Source organism: Chrysemys picta, chromosome 1 (assembly GCF_011386835.1).
Source record: "Chrysemys picta bellii isolate R12L10 chromosome 1, ASM1138683v2, whole genome shotgun sequence".
Taxonomy (NCBI): Eukaryota; Metazoa; Chordata; order Testudines; family Emydidae; genus Chrysemys; species Chrysemys picta.
Window position 1 is genome coordinate 190,254,431 of NC_088791.1, and position 19,848 is coordinate 190,274,278.

General features: G+C 38.2%; 1 protein-coding gene across 15 annotated transcripts in view; it reads right to left on the reverse strand.

The window, feature by feature from the left end:
- Positions 1-19,848, reverse strand: part of SYNJ1 (synaptojanin 1) — a 118,659-nt gene that overhangs the window by 74,187 nt on the left and 24,624 nt on the right. For 14 of the 15 annotated variants that reach the window (XM_065577052.1, XM_065577041.1, XM_065577032.1 and 11 more), the window contains exons 3-10: positions 18,524-18,610; positions 16,372-16,639; positions 12,699-12,924; positions 9,701-9,784; positions 8,917-8,978; positions 8,004-8,100; positions 4,706-4,875; positions 2,933-3,014 (exon numbers count right to left, since the gene is read on the reverse strand). In XM_065577052.1, coding sequence (XP_065433124.1) covers positions 2,933-3,014; positions 4,706-4,875; positions 8,004-8,100; positions 8,917-8,978; positions 9,701-9,784; positions 12,699-12,924; positions 16,372-16,639; positions 18,524-18,610 — 1,076 coding nt within the window. The remainder of the gene's footprint in view (positions 1-2,932; positions 3,015-4,705; positions 4,876-8,003; positions 8,101-8,916; positions 8,979-9,700; positions 9,785-12,698; positions 12,925-16,371; positions 16,640-18,523; positions 18,611-19,848) is intronic. The other variant, XM_065577067.1, reaches the window with a different exon arrangement.

Consider the following 19,848-nt stretch of genomic DNA (forward strand, 5'->3'; position numbering starts at 1 on the left):
TGAGACATATGTCCCATAGGCAGATCTAGCTCCTAGGATCTTTTCTTCCAGACAGCCTTCTCAAAGGCATTTATCTGCCAGGTGTAGCTGAAAAGGTCTTGGAAGAAGCTGGAGATAAAGCGGGAGGAGATCTGCCTGACTTGGCCCTAGCAGCAATTTTTATAGTCACCACTGCCACCTCCACAATGCCACACATAAAAGGCTCAGGGGAACAGAGATTTCCCTTGCTCTCCAGTCCCTGATGTAGTCACTGAACCCTACTGCAACAGACTCAGCTGAATATCTACTTCCTCTTGTACCCAGCTGCTGTTACCCAATCCCAGGCTTCGGGAAGCAGCTCCTTTTATGTTCTCTCTCCTCACTCATTGCCCATTCCAAAAAGGAGGAGGGGGGAAATTTTCCAAATTGTGGGGGAGAAAGAACTCCTGGAGATAACAAAAGGGTGTGGGGGAAGGAGGTTGAGAAAAGAGTAGAGAGAAATTCCCAAAGAAGCAGGGAGATCAATAAATGGGGTAGGACAAATCCCCAGGAGAAGGAAGAGGAAGAATCTTCAAAGGGACAGAATTATGCCAACTCTTGCAATTTTATCATGAGTCTCATGATATCTGGTATTTTTATAAAAGTCCCAGTTTCTGGAGTCATACAATCACATGGGAATTTCTCTCTTTCTTTTCCTTTCTTTTTTTTTTAATGATTCTAGTCCTTATGGTTTTGGATATAAGCTTGAAAACAAACATTAAATGTTCAAAAAACAGAAGGCAACTAAGTTTTTTTTTTGGAAATTTCATAATTTTGGGGCCTTACTTGTGATTTTTGAACACCTAGGGTTGGCAATGCTATGAAGGATGCAAGAAGAAAAAGAGATTTGGGGAAGAATCCTAAAGTGGTATGGTTAGGATGAAGGGAGAAGAGAAATGTCCGAAGTGGGGCAGGGGTTGGAGAAAACAGAGGGAAAAAAACTACAATGTGGCTATAGAAACACAGGGAACTAGAGATAAACTAATTGGAAGAGAAAAAACAGGCTTCCTACTTAAAAAAAAATAGTGTATGTATTTCATTTAAATACAATTAAAGGGGCTCATTCAGCAGTTGGACACTACTGAAAAAACTGCCTCTTGCTGGTGAGCTTTATATTCCCAGCTCATGAATTTTAACTGAAATGGTAATGTGACCCTCACCACAGAATGAGTTGGACATTCCTGCTGTAATGAAATTAGTGACTTTACTCCAGATTTACACTGGTATAAGAGAACAAAATGTAGACCTGTAAATATAAAATTGCTATATATTTTGATTCAAGTGAGTGTCAGGTGTCTGTTTGCTACAAAACAGACAACTGAAATGCACATAAAACATGAGAAATGATTATTCAATGCAGGTCATCCTAGCTCACCCAGCTGGACTACTTCAGAACCTGAGTATCAGTGTACCATGAACTGTCAAGCTCAAAACTATGTTGGACACCGATTTAGGATCAAAAGGATCTTCTTTAAGGTTACAATCTCGGTATCTTTTCCATGACAAGATCAATATGGGATAGATATATGGATGAATGAATACTTAATCAAATCATTTTTTACAGTACACACGATGAATTAAGTCATACAGAAAGAGGAAGAATTCCAAAACCAACCAAGATTAATATATATTAACAACAGACCCTAGCTGGCCTGTTTTTCCCTTTATTCTCTGAGTTCTATAAGATGAAAATTATAATTCCCTGCAGTACAGGCAGCTGAAACACTACAAAACCTTAGATCTTTCAAGCTTTGGTTAAATCCACCATTTACCTAAGGATGAGACAGGTTAACAGTGAAGAAAACAAAATATCAGATAAAGTTTCAATTCAGTGGACTATTTGACTACAACATCATTGTACAGACAAACTACTATAATCAAAGCTCTATATATTTGGCAGACAATTTGATTTAAATTTTGCTTCAAAGTCACTGGATTCTACAGCTTTCGATTGAAAATTCTGCAGAATTTTCATATAAATGTTGAAATTGGAGGGTTTTATTGAATTAGAAGAAAAATAAATATCTTAAATAAAGTAGTCTTGTTTATTTTTATATTAATTTAGTTTCAGTGTCCACTCATTTCTATTTTTAAATATGCTGCAGGTTTTCATGTTTAGGTTTCAGAATTAATAATTTATTAAGATGAGTGGAGCACACCAAATCTCTCAAAGATATTGTTTCAGGCTCACAGATATCACTGCATCAGTTTACATTCAGTTAATCTTTTCAAGCTTTGCTTTATATCCTTGAGTACTGGAAACATTTTTGTTTTTTTTTTAAATATTAAAGCTGATATCCTGGAGCACAATTTTACAGAAAAGACTGAATTCTAGAGTGAATTGACAGCCACAGATTTGGGGCATAGATGGGGGCCCAGCTGTAACATTCTCTATGTAATCCAAAACTCATGGACTAATGATGTTTCCTAGACAGCAGTACTGGTAACCATTTAGGGCAGTAGCATGTGTACCAAAGACCTTTATCCACAGTGCTTACTGTAAGTTCAATTTGAGGAATCTTAGTTGAACTCACAGAAAGTGCTATGGGTAAAGTGCTTTTGTGCGGGACTGTAACGCTACTCCTCCTTTGGAATTGCAAGCCTGAAACTGAAAGGAAAAACAGATGGACACACAAAGAAAGGGAAATACATCAGTGGTAGTGGTTCAAATATACTTTCCTTAAAACTGGTATACCACAATTTTTGTACTAAGAATTGTGAGCTACCAAGATATGTTAGCCCACTGAATTACAGGGCCATGCTACAAATCAGATTTTAACTCATAACTTGAGCATATTGTAATTAATCTTCCCTATTAACAATTATGGTAATTTTGTCATTCAAGTATTACAGAAGCATCAGAATCAATCAGTGGTTGCAAGTTCTACATCAAGAATCTACATTATTTTCCTACCTCCAAGCCAAAGAAAGCCTGCACACTGTTTGTTCTATCCAGACAGTCCAAGCAGTTTGTCCTGATAGTACCACTTTGATATCTGTGCCAAGTACAATAAAATAAAGAGAACCACTGAAATAACTCAGTAAGACAAAGAACATCAACAAAGGACACCAAGATCTTAAAGAGACTAGTAAATCAAGGCACTGTAATTGCAATGTTATTGTTATAAAAATACATTTATAATGTTGGCAGCTATAGATCCACCAATAGCAACAAGACTGGCATCTCTTTACACAAGAGCAATTTATCTCCAGCAAATAAAACAAAGTCTTCCTTCAATTTTTTGGTGTGGTACTTGTTTTCTGAAGTGTAATGCTAGAATGAACTCTCTTTCTAGACAACCCAGGAAATACAACATGCATTTTCTAAATATTTCATGGGTACTCACTTCTAGTTAAAATAAACTATATATAAAAGAAAACAAAAAAGTTAGAAAACAAAGCATTAGGAAAGTGCCCTGATTTGCTGAAATTAAAGTAAGACTGTAGTAAATAGTAAATGTAATAAAACCGCATCCAGTACATTATTTCAACACTATCTTTGGGAAAAAACAACTATAGAAATGTGGTTGACACAATAAAAGACTAAAGAAAAATGAAGTGACTTATTGTCTGTACTAGATTAACAATTTACCTATTGAAAAGAGATAAAACAAATAGGATAAATAGATTTTAAAAAGTTATAGCAAAACTTAAAAAAAAATTTTATACCTACTGCAAGTTATAACTTAACGTGTCTTATCTCTGTTGTACTCCCTTACCTTCTATATTTGTCAGCTTCTTAATAGTTATTTAACACAAATTATTTTCTTATCAATTTTGTTTATCTTTAATAAAAGTTAAAACTAAAACAATATTTTGGTAAAACTGGAAAAATGCATCTTAGGAGGTCAAAATAAAGAGGCTATTAACAAATCTAATTTGTCAGGACAGAAAGAGAGAGAAAGAAGAAGAAGAAAAAAAAACCAGGGCTGTTTGTTTTTCCAAGAGGACAACCTAATAAAATCATTTTTACCCACACATCACAATTAAGACAGACTTCTAATTCTAGTTCTCTCAATGGCAAAAATTATAGTTTTTTAAAAAAGAAACTCTCAAACTGATATGGCTTTAAGGCTAATAAGATATTAAAATGTGATCGTGTGGTGGAGTAGATTTTAGGATATTTTATTGTTCAGTAAAAAAAAAAAAAAAGTCCATTTTTGTGGACAGCCCTCTACAACCACATGGGAAACCCAGGCTCAGAAATAATTTAGGGGAATTAGTCCCATTGGCCGACAGCACTTAGACTGAATGGCAAACAGCTATGCTCCATCACCAAAGATAATTTAGACAGTGTTAGTACCAGCAACAGGGAAAACTGGTTCTGCTTTCCCTTTCAAAAGTTACTTCCTTATCCTAATAAGGTACAAGGAAGATTGCATTAAATAAGACAAAATGGTGAGTTCAAAACAAAGACTTTATTCTAATACCAGTATGAACTTAGTATCACCCTAGACTTTTAGAGACTATTCAGGAACAAGAAAACATGGCATACATTTATATATAAACACAAAATAACTGGTTCGTATTTCAGTCTCAGGTCACCATCCTAGATAAATAAAAACAGTCTGTCTTCACACAAACAACCAGAAATATTTTTTTTCTATATTTGTGACTAAAAGAGTGAAAAATTAAATTACGATCGTATTCTGATTGTAGGAAAGTTACAGAAGTCATATAGTCAAACCTTTGAACTTCCTTTCCATCGAAATAAAAAAATCCACATTCTAAGAATTTTTGGACTTGAGGTTTAAGCACGCTGTGAAGTTTTTCTGCCTTTCCGCCTTTAACCATTTGATGATAGTCAAAGTTCACCATTTTGATATCAATAGCATGTTCAGAGGCTTTCAAGTGGCTCTGATATCAGGAAAGAGAGAGGAAAAAGTATAAATATACCAAGCAACAAACAGAGTGTTAGATTAGTATAAGCCAAATATGCCACCAATGTTAAGAAAGTTATTAACTCCATTTGTTCAGTATCTTTATCATTATCACTTTTTCTACTAAAATGAGACATATTTCATTATATACTAATCCAAATCATTCTAATAAAATATAAACCAAGACTCTAAATTATTACAACTGAATTTTTGTTTTTTAATTGCCAAAACCAGAAGCAGATTTACATTCTACCTTCTACTTTAAAATCATTAAAGCAATGTAAGTATTGCAATCTTCTTCCACAGTTTAAGGTGTTAGTAAGCTCATCAACCACGGCAGGAAAAAAAAAAACAAAAAAACATATGTTGACAAGTTCTCTAGTTTTAGAACTGATGTTCGCAAATAGTGGCCCAGGGACCAGTGACGGTCTGCGGGGAGCTGGTTGGTCACATGATGCCTACTCTCCTTGTTTTCAGCTGTTAAATTACATTTAAAAAATCCAGCTAAAGTACATTAACTGATTTCCTAATATTATTTTTACATGTAAACAGTTGCTGTAGTTGTCACATGTTATGTGATCACAAAAAGATGGGGAGGAAGCCTGCAGGATTGCAAATGTGAGAGTATGAGTCCAAGAGATGCACTCTATTAAGATGTGACCCATACTGAAGTTTGAGATCCCCTACCATAGACTGTTTATTTGCAGCTTAATTCTATACATAGCTTATTTGTCATCTTAAATTGCCAATCTGCTCTGAAAAATGACTTTGTATAAGTGGCATTGAGGGGGAATTCCATGTTTTCGTCTCAATGCCTTCTGAGCAAATTTGCTCTCTTTACAAGTAAAACAATGGCCTTTTTTTCCCAAATGTACCAGCCTGAAAATTCATCCTAAACTCTGAAAGTCATCCTGGGTTCTTTCCTGCCCACACATCACCACTAAAGAATAAAGAGTCTGCAAACCAAATTGTGATCTCAGTTACTTTTGGACAACTCTACTGTTCTAATGGAGTTCAGAAGTTTAACAAAGGCAATGTTAAATTTTGCTCATTGGAACTTTGTTAATAGTATTAGCCAAGAACATGCAGTGGCAGTCAAAAAAGAAAACAGAACGTTAGGAACCATTAGGAAAGGGATAGATAATAAGACAGAAAACATCATAATGCCACTCTATAAATCCAGGGCACACCCACCCCTTGTATACTGTGTGTAGTTCTGGTCACCCCATCTCAAAAATGATACATTAAAATTGGAACAAGTTCAGAGAAGGGCAACAAAAATCATTAGGAATAAGGAACAGCTTCTATATGAGGAGAAGGTAAAGGGACTGGGATTGTTCAGCCTGGAAAAGAGATGACTAAATTGTCTGTGTGAAGTTGCTCAGAAGTTTGGAATATTAAAAGTCGTGCTCATAAAGTAGTCAAAGATAAATGCAATTTTTTCAGAAGTGAAAATATACTTGCAACAATTTTAATTAAAAATGTCCATTTTGAGATCACAGCTGGGGACAGTATACTAATTAAATGGGACATCATTTCCAGCTCTGTTAATATGCAAGTCCATGGTAGAAGTAGTGAATGAATACTATAGTTGCCATCTTATGTAAAAAATGGCTTTATCAGAAGAAAATTTGTTTCTCCTTTTTAAACTTATTCAAAATTCAATGCCTATGATTTTTAAATAAATATAAATGTATCCTGGTAATACTGGGAAACAAACAAAACGGAAACAATAGACATTTAAATGAAGAGCATCTGTAGCTATAATAAATAAAGAGGCTATTAACAAATCTAATTTGTCAGGACAGAAGGAGAAACCTAGGCAGAATAAAATTATAAAGACTATCAAAATTCTTCTTATGTAGGGTATCTACAGAACACCAATTGAGTCCAAGAACAAATTTCCTCCACAGCACACTACTGAGGTGGATTTCACAGTTTTATTCTGTTCCCTGAAACATGGCATTGATACTGTTAAATATCAGACTAGACTGATCATTTGTCTGTTCCACTAAGGCAGCTCCTACATTCCTTACAATTCTCTCTAAGAGTACTATGTAAAAAAGGATGATGAAAATAAACTTTACACTGTATTAAGAGCATCTTATATTAAAATTAGATTAAAAAAATAACTCAAGTGACATTTACAATGAAATAAAATTTTCTGTACCCCAGACACACAATATTGTCATCTTCAGCTTAGTTTTCTTTTTATTGGAATTTCTATCCTGGTATTATTTTAAGGTTAAATATATTTTATAAGTATAACTGAGCATCTTACAGGTGATTTCACAGTCTAAATTGGTAATATAAAATAATTTATTTACAAATTAATTGTAAATAATTAGAAAATGATCTCGTCTGGGAAAAAAGATAATATGATAGAAACTGGACTGATATTACAGGCTATTCTCTAATTAATTAGAATCCAGGAGAATCTTTATTCAACTATATAACTCGGTAGCAAGAAATCTTGAGACTGGCCAGTTACAATCAAAATGCTGGTCTTCTGAATAAGTTTTAAAAGTTGAAATTTCAATTAAACTATTAAATTATTTTTAAGCCTCAAGTGATGTATTCATTTGAAGTTCAAGAAGTCCTTTTCTCTACAGTCTAAAAATACATCCAGGAATTACTAGAGCAGTATTTTGGAGGAAAAAATTGTTTACCTGAAGCACATTCAGTATTAAATATCAAAACATCTGTTGCCTATATACCTATATGCCTATCATTAGAATGCAGAAGTTATTTCCTTTAGACATAAACAAGTATTGAGGGAAGATAATTTACAATTTATTATCAACGGCCTGCCATATTCCAGTTATAATTTTTAAAAAGAATGCTTATTTTGACTAACATGCTCAGACATACTGATTGTCATTAAAACGATTTTAAAATCCATTTCATTGTATATATACTAAGAAATGCCTCTGTGAGCTTTTAGGATCCTGTATTGAGCAAAATGGGTACAGATTTATTTTAACAACAAGCAGTTACTCTAGTGTACAACAGATCTGTTTCATTCTCTAATGACTATTTAACACCCGCCTAAGGCATAAGCCAATTCTGAGAACATACAGGGCATGAGATAATCATAATACTTACCTGGAAGGCTTTGCTAAGCATGTGCTCCCCTTCTTTTGCCCCAAGTAAATTTACAATAATTTGCTTGCCATATACACTTTTAAGTGTTCGGAAATGCCTGTTAACAGAAGAAGAAAAAAATCCTCACTCACCTTTTGGCTAATAACAAGGTAATATAATCAGCATCTTCTCTTAATCAACCCCATCTGAATGAAATACTAGAGTACAGTGTACGTTTATTATGGCAGCCATTTTATTGAAATGCATCCCAAGGAAGTGATCCAGCCCAGTGATACCAAGTGACAATTGTCTTATTTATTTAACACCATTAATCTGGGCTTGAATGGGGACTGGGAGTGGCTGGCTCATTACAGAAGCAGCTTTTCCTCTCCTGGAATTGACATCTCCTCATCTATTATTGGGAGTGGACTACATCCACCCTGATTGAATTGGCCCGGTCAACACTGGTTCTCCACTTGCGAAGTAACTCCCTGCTCTCCATGTGTCAGTATATAATGCCTGCATCTGTAACTTTCACTCTATGCATCTGAAGAAGTGAGGTTTTTACCCACGAAAGCTTATGCCCAAATAAATCTGTTAGTCTTTAAGGTGCCACCAGACTCCTTGTTGTTTTTGTTATTTATTTAGTTCAATGGTAGCAAAAAATCTACTTAAGAGGAAACATTTGGCTAATACCAAGAAGTTACATGGAGTTTAACCAAGCATTGTTACATACAGTATGAAATGAAAGTCTAAACTCCAATTTTAATACAGAAGTTGCCAAATAAAGATTACAAGATGAAATATTAAGCACATGAATAGCCCACTGAACTTCAAAAGGACTACTCACATGGTTTGCTGAATTACAGCTTTAAATCAGTAAAACTACCTGATCAGAACAGCATATTAAGAAAAATACAAGCCACTATTTCACCTGTCAAAAGCCGGTGCATTTGCTTCAAATCCCCTTGACATTCTGACACGATGGGATCCCACCTTTGACAAGAAGAGTACATTAAGTTACATAGTTGAATTTTTTGTTTGTTTGTGTGTGTTTAGCTATCTGCTCTCCAAAATCCATTTAAATCCTATTTCTGTCATACATTATTCCTTCCATAATATGTGCTTCTTTCTATTGTTTCATTAATGTTAGTTTTCTGAAGAACACCTTTTTGACACAACCTCTTGAACCTTGTCATGTAACTACACTTCTAGCTTTTTTTGTTTAGGGATACGCGAGCCTTCTGTGACTCTGTTATGGTATGCTTATACAGCTGCCATGCTACATGTAAGAATTTTTAAATGTCCTGATTTTTTATTTTAGTGTCACAGTATTAGATTTTCGTACAATTTCTCTCCCAAGGATGTTGAACTTAATTATACTGTAGTCACTGTTACTTGCACGGACTCCTTTGTATTATTTATGACTAAATCAAGAGTAGCCTCTCCGCTTGTGTGCTCCAGAACAACCTGTGGAAGCAATCGTTAAAAATCAAAGAATTCAAAACTTCTAGGCCAAAAGAAACTAAGCAAGAAACTAATGCAAGAAACTAAGCATTAGAGATAGTGTGCTCAGGTCCCATAGGAAGTAGTGTCTTCAACAGCAATACCGCCAGTCCGTTAAGAAGCAAAAGTCTCTCTCCCAAAGAATTTCATCCGGAGCTCAGCCAAAAAGATAACAGTGCAACAGGGCCTCAACATTTATCTTAACTACTTACCTGCAGACCAGGTTGCTCCCAAAATAATGGAACAGATCCACGAATTTGTATGAAGGAAGACACACAGTCATCTAGGAATATCACCTGTTGAGAAAAAGCAGTACTGTAATTTTACTTGGGAATTGCAGAAACAAAGCAGTCGTTTTTGCATTATCTAAACATAGTGAATAAAATACAACTATGTCATAGTATAAGCAGGAGTAACAATATTTGTTATTTTTAAAAATTCATATTAAATTATCTGTGTCTCTCGTGCCTCGGAATGCACAACTTGAATAAATAAATATTCAATAGTAAGAAGATACAATATACCTCAGGGACAAGTTTATTGTGGTTTTAGAAAGAGGATATTTTTCTTTTTAAATTAAGTCCTGCTCCAAGTTCTCCTAAAAAGTGTTTCCCTGTAAAGATTTCTTTAAGACGGCAAGGCAGACTATATTTAAAACTTTTTCATTTCACATCCACTTTTTAATATATATTTTGGTAACATTTAGACAAAAATCATAGAGAAGACTTAAATGGGATTGTGTGTAAGAGAAATAAAATGGAAAACTTAAGAATCCTGTAAAACAGACAAAAATATTTAACCTGATTCTCTTAATTTAGTTTCTAGAAACCCTTTCATGTTTATCTTTAAAACTTTCCATAAGGCTCTTTCAAAGTTTGTGTAGAAGCTTTGATTTCTCTTTCAGTATTTAATATTCACTCTTGTTACATAAGTAAATGTTTTCTTATTTCTTAAGTTCTTAGATAAGAGTTAAATTTGGGACTTAGGATGGTTTAGTTACTTTATTTCCATTATGAGATGCATGTTTTTAAAATATATTAACTCATTACTTGACAATGTCAACTCCAAGATTTCCTCAAAGTCAGGGCCGGCTCTAGGCACTAGCAAAGCAAGCAGTTGCTTGGGGCGGCAGATTTGCAAGGGGCGCAAGAATCCAGCATGGGAGCTAAGAACCAACAGGGGCCCCTGGGAGCTGTAGTTCCTTGGTTAGCTCCCTGCCTATAGATCCAGCCCTGGAGCAGGGAAAGAACTACATTTCCCAGCATTCCCTTGGCCACTAGCAACAGGAAGGGGTGTGGGAAAGGTGTATGGAACTGAAATCTGCAGCTTGCTGTGAATGGTAGGAACAGAGCCAGCTCTAGGTTTTTTGCTGCCCCCCCCCCCCCCGCCCACACCCCCTGCTGCCCCAGCTCTGGCCCCCACCTGCTGCCCCAGCTCTGGGCTCTCCCCCCACTCGCAACTCCTGCTGCCCCAGCCCCGGGCTCTTTCCCCTCGCATCCCAGCCGCCCCAGCTCTGGCCCCCATCTGCACCTCCTGCCATCCCAGCCCTGGGCTCTCCCCCGCCCCTCGCCCCACACCCCCTGCAGCCCCAGCTCTGGCCCCCACCTGCACTCCCCTGCTCCCCCAGCCCTGGGCTCTTCCCCCCAACCCCCTGCCACCTCAGCTCTGGGCTCTTCCCCAAATAAGGAACTGGGGGGACTAAATGGACGGTGCACCTCTCTATCTGAAGCCTAGCAAGGGAGGTACGTGGATCCCACTAGAATTTAAAATGAAAAGTAAGGGAGGGGAAGCTCTGGACCTGGGCAGCTTTAGATACAGCACCCGGCACTTAGGAGGATTTCCACTTCTGAGCCATGGAAGCAGAAATTGACTTTTCCTCTCCAGATTTAGCTAATATTCAGAAAGGGAATCTAGCACCTGCTTTCCAGATTTGAACACCTCAAAATTCAGGAGTGCTCAAGCTCAGTTTGGGCAGCTGTTACTTCATTTCCCCCAAATCAAATCTACTGATCCACTGTAACTTGCTGTAGAAAAAGTAGAATAAATTGAGCAAGAAATGCTTCCCAGTGGTTATTAGGACTGGAATTGCTATTTTCAACAGCCATTGCTTTTTTTTTTTTTTTAAGTTTTTTTTTAAGTTTAGTTTTATTTGTTTAAAAGAAAGACTGTGATAGTGCATTCCCCATAGAAACAAAGAATGGAACAAAAGAATAATAAAGGCACCTCAACTTTTCCTCATTTATGTCTTATAATGTGCATCCAGATATCCTCCAGTCACACAAGCTGAAAATTGTTCCACTTTACTGCAGTTCAATAACCATATGGGAACCAATCCTGTCTGTGTTCTGTGCGCATCCAAAATTCCTGCTGAATGACCCGCCCTGGGAGCGAGTTACCAGTGACCGAGGGCTGGGGCAGCAGGAGGGTGCAGTTGGGAGGGGGAGAGCTCAGGGCTGGGGTGGGGGGCAGCCAAACAATTTTTTGCCTGAGGCAGCAAAAAACCTAGAGCCGGCCCTGCTCAAAGTGCTAATATTTAGCCTGAGGTTAAAAATAATAAATTTCAAATGTTATAAAAATGAACTGCAATTTAATCATCTAATAAGTAGCTTACTGGAAAAATATAGTTCAAGAAACTTGACTGCATAATGACCCCAATCCTGCACCTGGGTGAAACTATCAAAATTAATGGGGCTCTGCACAAGCACAGAGATTTACCCAGATATGACCTACCCACATGTATACAATTGCAGGATCAAGCTCTTCATAACAATGCAATCAAAAGTACCAACCACAGAATAATCTATAATTTCATGCATTACAGTATAGTAATAGTTCCAAATACACCGCTACCCTGATACAACGGGACCCGATATAACACGAATTCGGATATAACGTGGTAAAGCAGTGCTCGGGGGGGGGCGCACGCAGGGCTGCACACGCCGGCGGATCAAAGCAAGTTTGATATAACACGGTTTCACCTATAACGCGGTAAGATTTTTTGGCTCCCTAGGACAGCGTTATGTCGAGGTAGAGGGGTATAGGGGAAAATCCTCAGTGTACATTGACTTAGCTTCACTGACTGCAAAAGAAGAACACCAGCATACATTAGCTATGGTTCTGGCCTACCTGGAGCAAAAAGCTGTAAGTTGTTTACTATCATTATACTGAGTGCAGACAGATGGGCAATATAGTTATAATAATACAGCATACCTGTTCTGTTTCAACAAAATTAGCAACATGACCATCATCATTTGTTCCCCGGACGTTAAACCTGGTCCCAGCTCGTTCACAGCTTAGTCGTGAAATGAGGCAAGCCTTTGCCTGTTTGTGAGCTGCATAAATTGTTCTAATCTCTACTCCTCCACACATGAGACGCAATAACCAGTCATCACAGTTCACACCATAGTGTTTAAGATGCAAATGCAGGGATTGGTTCCTATCAGAAACAGAAGGGACTCAAATTAATGACAATTAGAGAGAAATAAAATGGCTCATTTTGTTTAGGCAACTGCTGTCTTATTTCTGAAACTCCATACTCAATATAAGGAATGTCAAGAGGAAAGCTTTCCATAAACATGCACAGTTTCATCCACAACTCCTATTTAAATATATTTGACATAGCAAAACCTTCTAGACAGTAGCTTAGATGTCTGTAGGACAAAAATTGTCTGTAGTGAATTTTGATGGACATAAAAACTGACAACCTAGAATCTTTTGTTAATAGTGCAGATTCCCCTATCCCTTCCTACTAATGTGAAAACCATGGATTAGAGAATAGAGTTTTCATGGTCAGTCAGTCAGCCTCAGAGAAAATAAAACCAGAATGTCAACGGTGGGGCTATTTTGTGTGTCATGTGTGACCCACGAACTCATTTCATATAGGCCACCCTATAACCAACTGGTACACTGCTAAACAGGACAGAATTTGGACTGGCTACAAACTGAAAAAAAAAACCACTCTGTGTACACATTTAACAATTTCTTGGGACAGTTTCCCACCCCCAAAAAGCTTATTTTAAAACCGTGGAACATGTTACCATGTCAGAGATCCTGTATTGCAAGAATAATTCAACAGGCTTCTAGGAGTGTCATCAGTATTTGGGACATCTCAGTTTTGTTCAAATGATGTTCGCTTAAGCTAACAGTGCTTGTTTTCTTTGAAGCACCCCATGACCATTGTCAGTTCACTGCGAATTAGTCAACACTACAGCCTAATGATAAACTCATTGATCCAAACAATGGGATGGGTGATCATGAAGTGTAATCCAGGTTGTTAAACCACTGGTTATGGGATTTTGTAATAGGTATACAAGTCAAAAATTATAACTTTGGTGTTATTATTGTGTAATGTATGAAATATAAAACTAAGTGAATTCAGTTTTTGTTACTCCTTCAGTCATACTCTGGGTAATGTTTAGTGTTAACTACAGGTAACAAAAACAATGTAATTACAGTAGTAAGTGTTTCATAAACAATAGTATAGACACTAAGAATTCTCATAAAACAAAATATCTAAAGTAGTATTTTAAATTACTAATATGACAGTCACAACGGTAATATTAGCAGCATTTCATTAGTTAATTCAAACAACTTTTTTATACTGTGAAGCAGGGTTAGTATGAGAGAAAAGGTAAAGAGGGGTAATAATTCAGAGTGCTGACATGTAACATCACATTCACAATGTTCTAAAATTAAGTACAATGCAAATGAAAAAAGCATAAACTAGTCTGTGAGCCAACAGGAAGCACTTTAAAAAGAAATTGTCAGTATCTGGTAAATAAGATTATAGTTTGCAGCTAGTGTTTGGCTTTTGTACTCCTTTTGAGTGAGAGATTCACTTATGAAAAGAGGGGAAGTTTATCGAATAGGAAAAAAAGATATGGTCAGTAAGACAGCTGGTTCTCAGAATATTTTATTGTAACCACAAATAATTTCTTAAGAACTTCTCTTAACACTCTCAGTACATTAGTGGTTTATTTTTAGGTTAGTTGCTTATTTTAATAGTGTCTCCATTGTTTTTCAAAATACATACCTAACTTTTAGCAAGCATTCCAGAGAAATTTACAAGTATTTATTAATGAAACCTCAAAAATTCTGTGGGTTGGGTATGTATTATTTTGCAATACAGTACAAAGATATGCTCTGTTGAAATAGGAGATTGGGAAAGTAAACAACATTTTTCTTCGTGGAATCTGACAAATGGATTTCTATACAAAATTCTTGGCAAGATTAAAATGTGTATACAGAATATTACTTTTTAAAACTGATTTTTAGTGTTTAGTTTTCTTGATATGCAAATCTGGGTCATTTAATCTATTTCACATTGTAACTAGTGATTTACTGGCTAGCTATTGAAGGCATAAAAAGCAGGCGATTTAAATTTAAAAAAAATGAAAGTTAAGGATGCACAGAAAATTTAAAGCTAAATTGATTTGAATAGCCTTAAGTTACTAGCCTATTCAAATAGCCAATACCAATTTCCTGGGGTATTGGCACGCAAAGATAAGAATTCTACTGGAATTTGTGTATGGAAACATTCCTGACCTGACCCATCTCCTCAAAGCCCAGAATCCTCCCCCCACCCTGGTTGTGTATGCTTGACTTCATACTACAACTCTACCTTGTCATCCCTCTATCCCCACTTCCCACGAATAAGTGGCAAAGGGTAGGACAGAACTGGCACAAAAACAGAGCTGCTCTAGGCTCAAGGTGCCACGTCAGTGGAAAAGTTACAGCAGGTGGGAAACAAGTAGCTTTTCACCTCTTCTAATGTACATGTACATCAACGGGGCAGTGTTGAGTCTTTCAGTAGTTGTAGGAGGGTTACCTATCTTCACTAAGCATGAGAAATTGAAGGAAGGAAGGCTAAAGGCAGGGGAGAAGAGAAACTGGAGCAGAACCTCACCTAAGAATCATAAGAACAAGTATACTAACCTTCAAAAGTTTTAAGATTTACTCTTAAGAGTTGTAATACTGTCCATATTTCTCACGATTGGCACTAATTGACCCATTTGTTTGCAGTCTCAGCAGAAAAAAGCAGTAGTACTTGTTTTATCAATAATTACATATATAAAAAAGCCACATACAATTTATTTAAAACTACCTTCTACAATGAAGGACACAATGTAGTTAACTGTGTAATAAAGAGTTGCAAACAAAGAGTGAAAGCAACATGTAGTTTCCAAACAACAGAGGGAGCATCACAGTTTTAGGGCTTGTCTACACTGGCAATGTTAAAGCGCTGCCCCGACAGTGCTTTAACGTGACTTGTTTGGTCGCAGCACTGGGAGAGAGCCCTCCCAGCACTCAAAAAAACCCACCTCCACGAGGGGCATAGCACCCACTGGGTGGTGCACTGTCTACACTGGCATGTTACAGCGCTGAAACTTGATGTGCTCAGCGGGGTGTTTTTTCACACCCCTGAGAAAGAAAGTTGCAGCACTTTAAAGTACCAGCGTAGACAAGCCCTTAGAAACAACAGTGCTCAAAAGTAAGAAATGCCCTTTGGAATCTCCCAGCCAATACCAGTTTTCTATAGAAAAGCAATGATACATTTTATAGAGGTTCAATTAGTTTCTTCGGGCAACACAAAAAGCAAAATGTTACATCATTGTGACAAGCGTTTTGATCAAAGTACAGTATTGTCTGTTTTCACAACTTGATCTTTGAGTGAAGACAACACCCCAAACTGTGTCTGATTGTTATCACAGAAAATGTTCAAACTCACTTTTATAGGAGTCTGAAATAAAACATGGAATTATATATGAGTGCAATTTTAACAATCAAGATTTGCAGAACAGAGTCAATGATCAAAACTTGCCATAGATCAATATGTACACGCATTACATTACATCAGGCCTGGCAAAATGTATTATCAACTCACCAGAAAAATCTATTGTCAGTGGTGTGTTCTTGCATGCTACGGTGAGCATTAAGACTAAGATCTAAACTGACCCCAGTAGCAGACCATGCAAAATAAAAATTTCCTGAGTTCAAAACTTTGCGCACTTCTGAAATACGATCTTCATCTGAAGGGTCACTTCGTAATGATATGAATTCAGTGGAAGTAACTCGAAAAACTTCAGATTCTTGTATCTTTCCCACAGACATACATCCTGTGACTAGAACCAGATAATGTAACAAAGTGTCTCCTGTAAAACCAGAAATATAGTTGAGTGATGAATTCTAATTACAAATATTTTAAAGATAACAAGGGAACTCATCAGTGATTTTCAGCCTTTTCCCCCCCTGTCCTAAACCCAATTTGCCATTTCAATATAGCCAATGGTTACATCCACCAAGCTTAGTTCTATAGCTCTGGAAAATGTACTTACCGTATATATTCATTCATAAGCCGAATTTTTTTAGTACAAAAAGGGAAGCACCAGAGAAGGGGGTCGGCTTATGAACGGGTATAGAGCGGGAGAGGTGGGACACAGCCCCTCCTCCCAACAGAGGGAGCAAGGAGAGGCAGCACAGCCAGCAGAGACAGAAGGGAAGAGGTGGGGCCAGAGTCTCTCTGCTTCTGGCCACACTGCTCTCCCCCCAGCCTCTGGAGCAGCTGCAGCTCCGGGGCTGGCAGGCTGAAGCTGTGCCGCTCGGCTAGGGTTACCATATTTTAAGCCTCCAAAAGGAGGACACTCCCGCCCCCAGCCCCGCCCCCAACTCCGCCCCTTCCCCAAAGTCCACGCCCCAATTCCGCCCCCTCCCCTGCTTCCCGTGAATATTTGATTCGCGGGAAGCCTGAAGCAGGTAAGGGGAGTGTGGGGGGAGGAGACGCGGCCCAGTCTGGCCCCCCCCCACCCCCCCGCATCTCCAGCCTGGGTCAGCCCGCCCAGCACTGCCGGCCCCCGGCCGGGCCCCGCTGGCCCGGCTCCCGAGCCCCGGCTCCCGAGCCCCGCCGACCGCCGGGCCCCCGAGCCCCTGGCCGACCCCCGAGCCCCCGGATTTGGAGCCCAAAAAGCTGGACATGTCCTTCAAAATCCGGACGTATGGTAACCCTACGCTCGGCCTCACCCCGCAGAGCAGACTGTGCCCGTGCCGCCCGGCCCAGCCCACTGGAACACGCTGCGGCTGCGCCACCAGGTCTGGCCCGCCGGAGCAGGCTGCGGCCACGCCGCCCAGCCTGCTGGAGCAGCTCCAGCCTGGCCAGAGACATCCTCCCCTGGCTCTTCCCAGATAAGGTGGGGAGTGTGGGGGTCCTGGGCTAGGGGTGGGGGGTGGTCACAGGGGTTACTCCCCTGACTCCCAGCTTCTCCCCCCCAAAAAAATTTCCCCATCAGTTGCTGTCCTGGCCCATCAGGGTAAGCCGCTGGCGTGACGGAGCTTTGTTTACTTAGGTTTATCTCTGTGCCTGCAGACGCTCGAAGTAAACAAACCATCTCGACCCGCCAGCGGCTTATCCTGATGGCCCAGGAGCCAAAGTTTGCTGACCTCTGAATTATAGGGTCAGCTTATGAACAGGTTATAAAATGTTTCCATTTTTACTTATCCATCTTGGGGGGGGTCGGCTTATAAACAAACCAGCTCATGATCGAGTATATACGGTACTCTTAATTTTTAACCAAGGCAATTCCTTTTGGTATTCTATTTTGCATGAATATTTTGACATAGCAATACGATAACTTTACAAGTCATAAAACAACTATATACTATATCTAGTTTTGGGTTAAGTATTAACTTTGTTCATTAAACAGTGAAAATCGAATTCAGAGGCAGTACAGTGAACCTTGCTGGGCAGGTGATATTGGAAGATATTGGTGTTCTCTTCTTGAACAAGTATACACATGCACCCCTAATTTGTGAGCTCTCAACTTCTCCTATGGAAGTCAAGGGATTGCAAACACGGGGAGTGTATTACTGAAAGCAAGAGGGGTGTGAAAGTGGAAGTTATTTGTGTTTACTCTGTTTGTAGTAATACAACATGCACAGTACAAAAACTAAAGAAAGCATAATCCTTGTCCTGAAGATCTTACAGGGACAGAGAGGCTCTCTCCAATTAATAAATCACCTTTTTTCATTTTTTTTAAACTCACCCAGATTTAACCTTAATACACCTAAGAGTCCATATGCATCCATTACTTTGGAGTATGAGCTCTTGATTGCCTCTTTCTCTGCAGATGCTATAAAAAAAAAAAAAAAGAAAGTCACTATTCTAAAAAAAACCCTTTTGACTTAACAGTGTAGCTCTGAAAATAGTTCCATTCTGAACTGGAAATTTAAGAAAAGACAACAATAATGCTTAAGGTATCTGAAGCTCTTAGAAAGTTACAACATTCATTCAATTATGTCACTATTCCTAAGGACTCCTAGCAGCATTAGTGACATTTTAAAATAGCAGCCGCTCTGTCTTCTGGGGATTACAATAGATTTTACTTGTGTTGCTATGTGAAGATGAACAACATGCCTCCTATCTTTGCTAAGCTTTAGCAAGTCAGTGCTTAAAATAGTGAACACTGCCAAATTTTAAGACTTACTTATAGAAAAGTCAACCTTGAACCAAGACACAAAAGGGGGAAAAAAATAGAAAGAGTGAAGAACTACAGTCTTTCAGTTACTGCTGTTACTCAAGTACCAGACCAAAGCACCAGTTCCCAACCTATCACCTAGAGAAATTGCTTCTGTTTTCTGATGACCTAAAATGGAAAAAGCAGGAAGAAACAGAACTAGCACCAGTGGCAGAAAAAACAGGCCAGTAGACTCAAGACAACGAATTTCTTCAAAAATACACCACCGTCACTTCGCTGCCATTGAAGCAGCAGTCACACCCTGAAGAAGTTTCAAACCCACTCAACTGCATAATCATAGACTTACAGAAACGAACGGATGGAAGGGACCTTGAGAAGTCATCTAGTCCAGCCCCTTCCCTGCTCTCCTCCCACCTCGAGACAGGACAAAGTATACCTACACCATCTCGGACAGATGTCTAACCTGTTCTTTAGAAGTCTCCAATGACAGGGATTCCACAACCTCCCTTGATAAGTTATTCCAGTACTTAACTGTAGTTAGAAATTTTTTCCTAATTGTAGCCTGATTTAGGGTGTACTAATAATATTAATTTGGATAATATGGGAATTTGAATTATTAATTTTATTTTTTATCATCATCATCATCAACAACTAATAATAGTATGGGTTTTAGGCTTGTTAATTTGTTTGATTAGAAGAGAAAAGTTTTTGTTCTAAATTAGGCTTTACAGAATTTACAAAGGACCCTCTGGGGTATGACAGGAAGCTTACACTGACACAGATATAGCCTTAAAGACTTTTATTAAAATTAATAATAGTAAGTAAATGGTAAAATATTTAGTTACAAAGTTACAACTGCACTACGGCTATTTAAAAGATGTATATGCTAATAT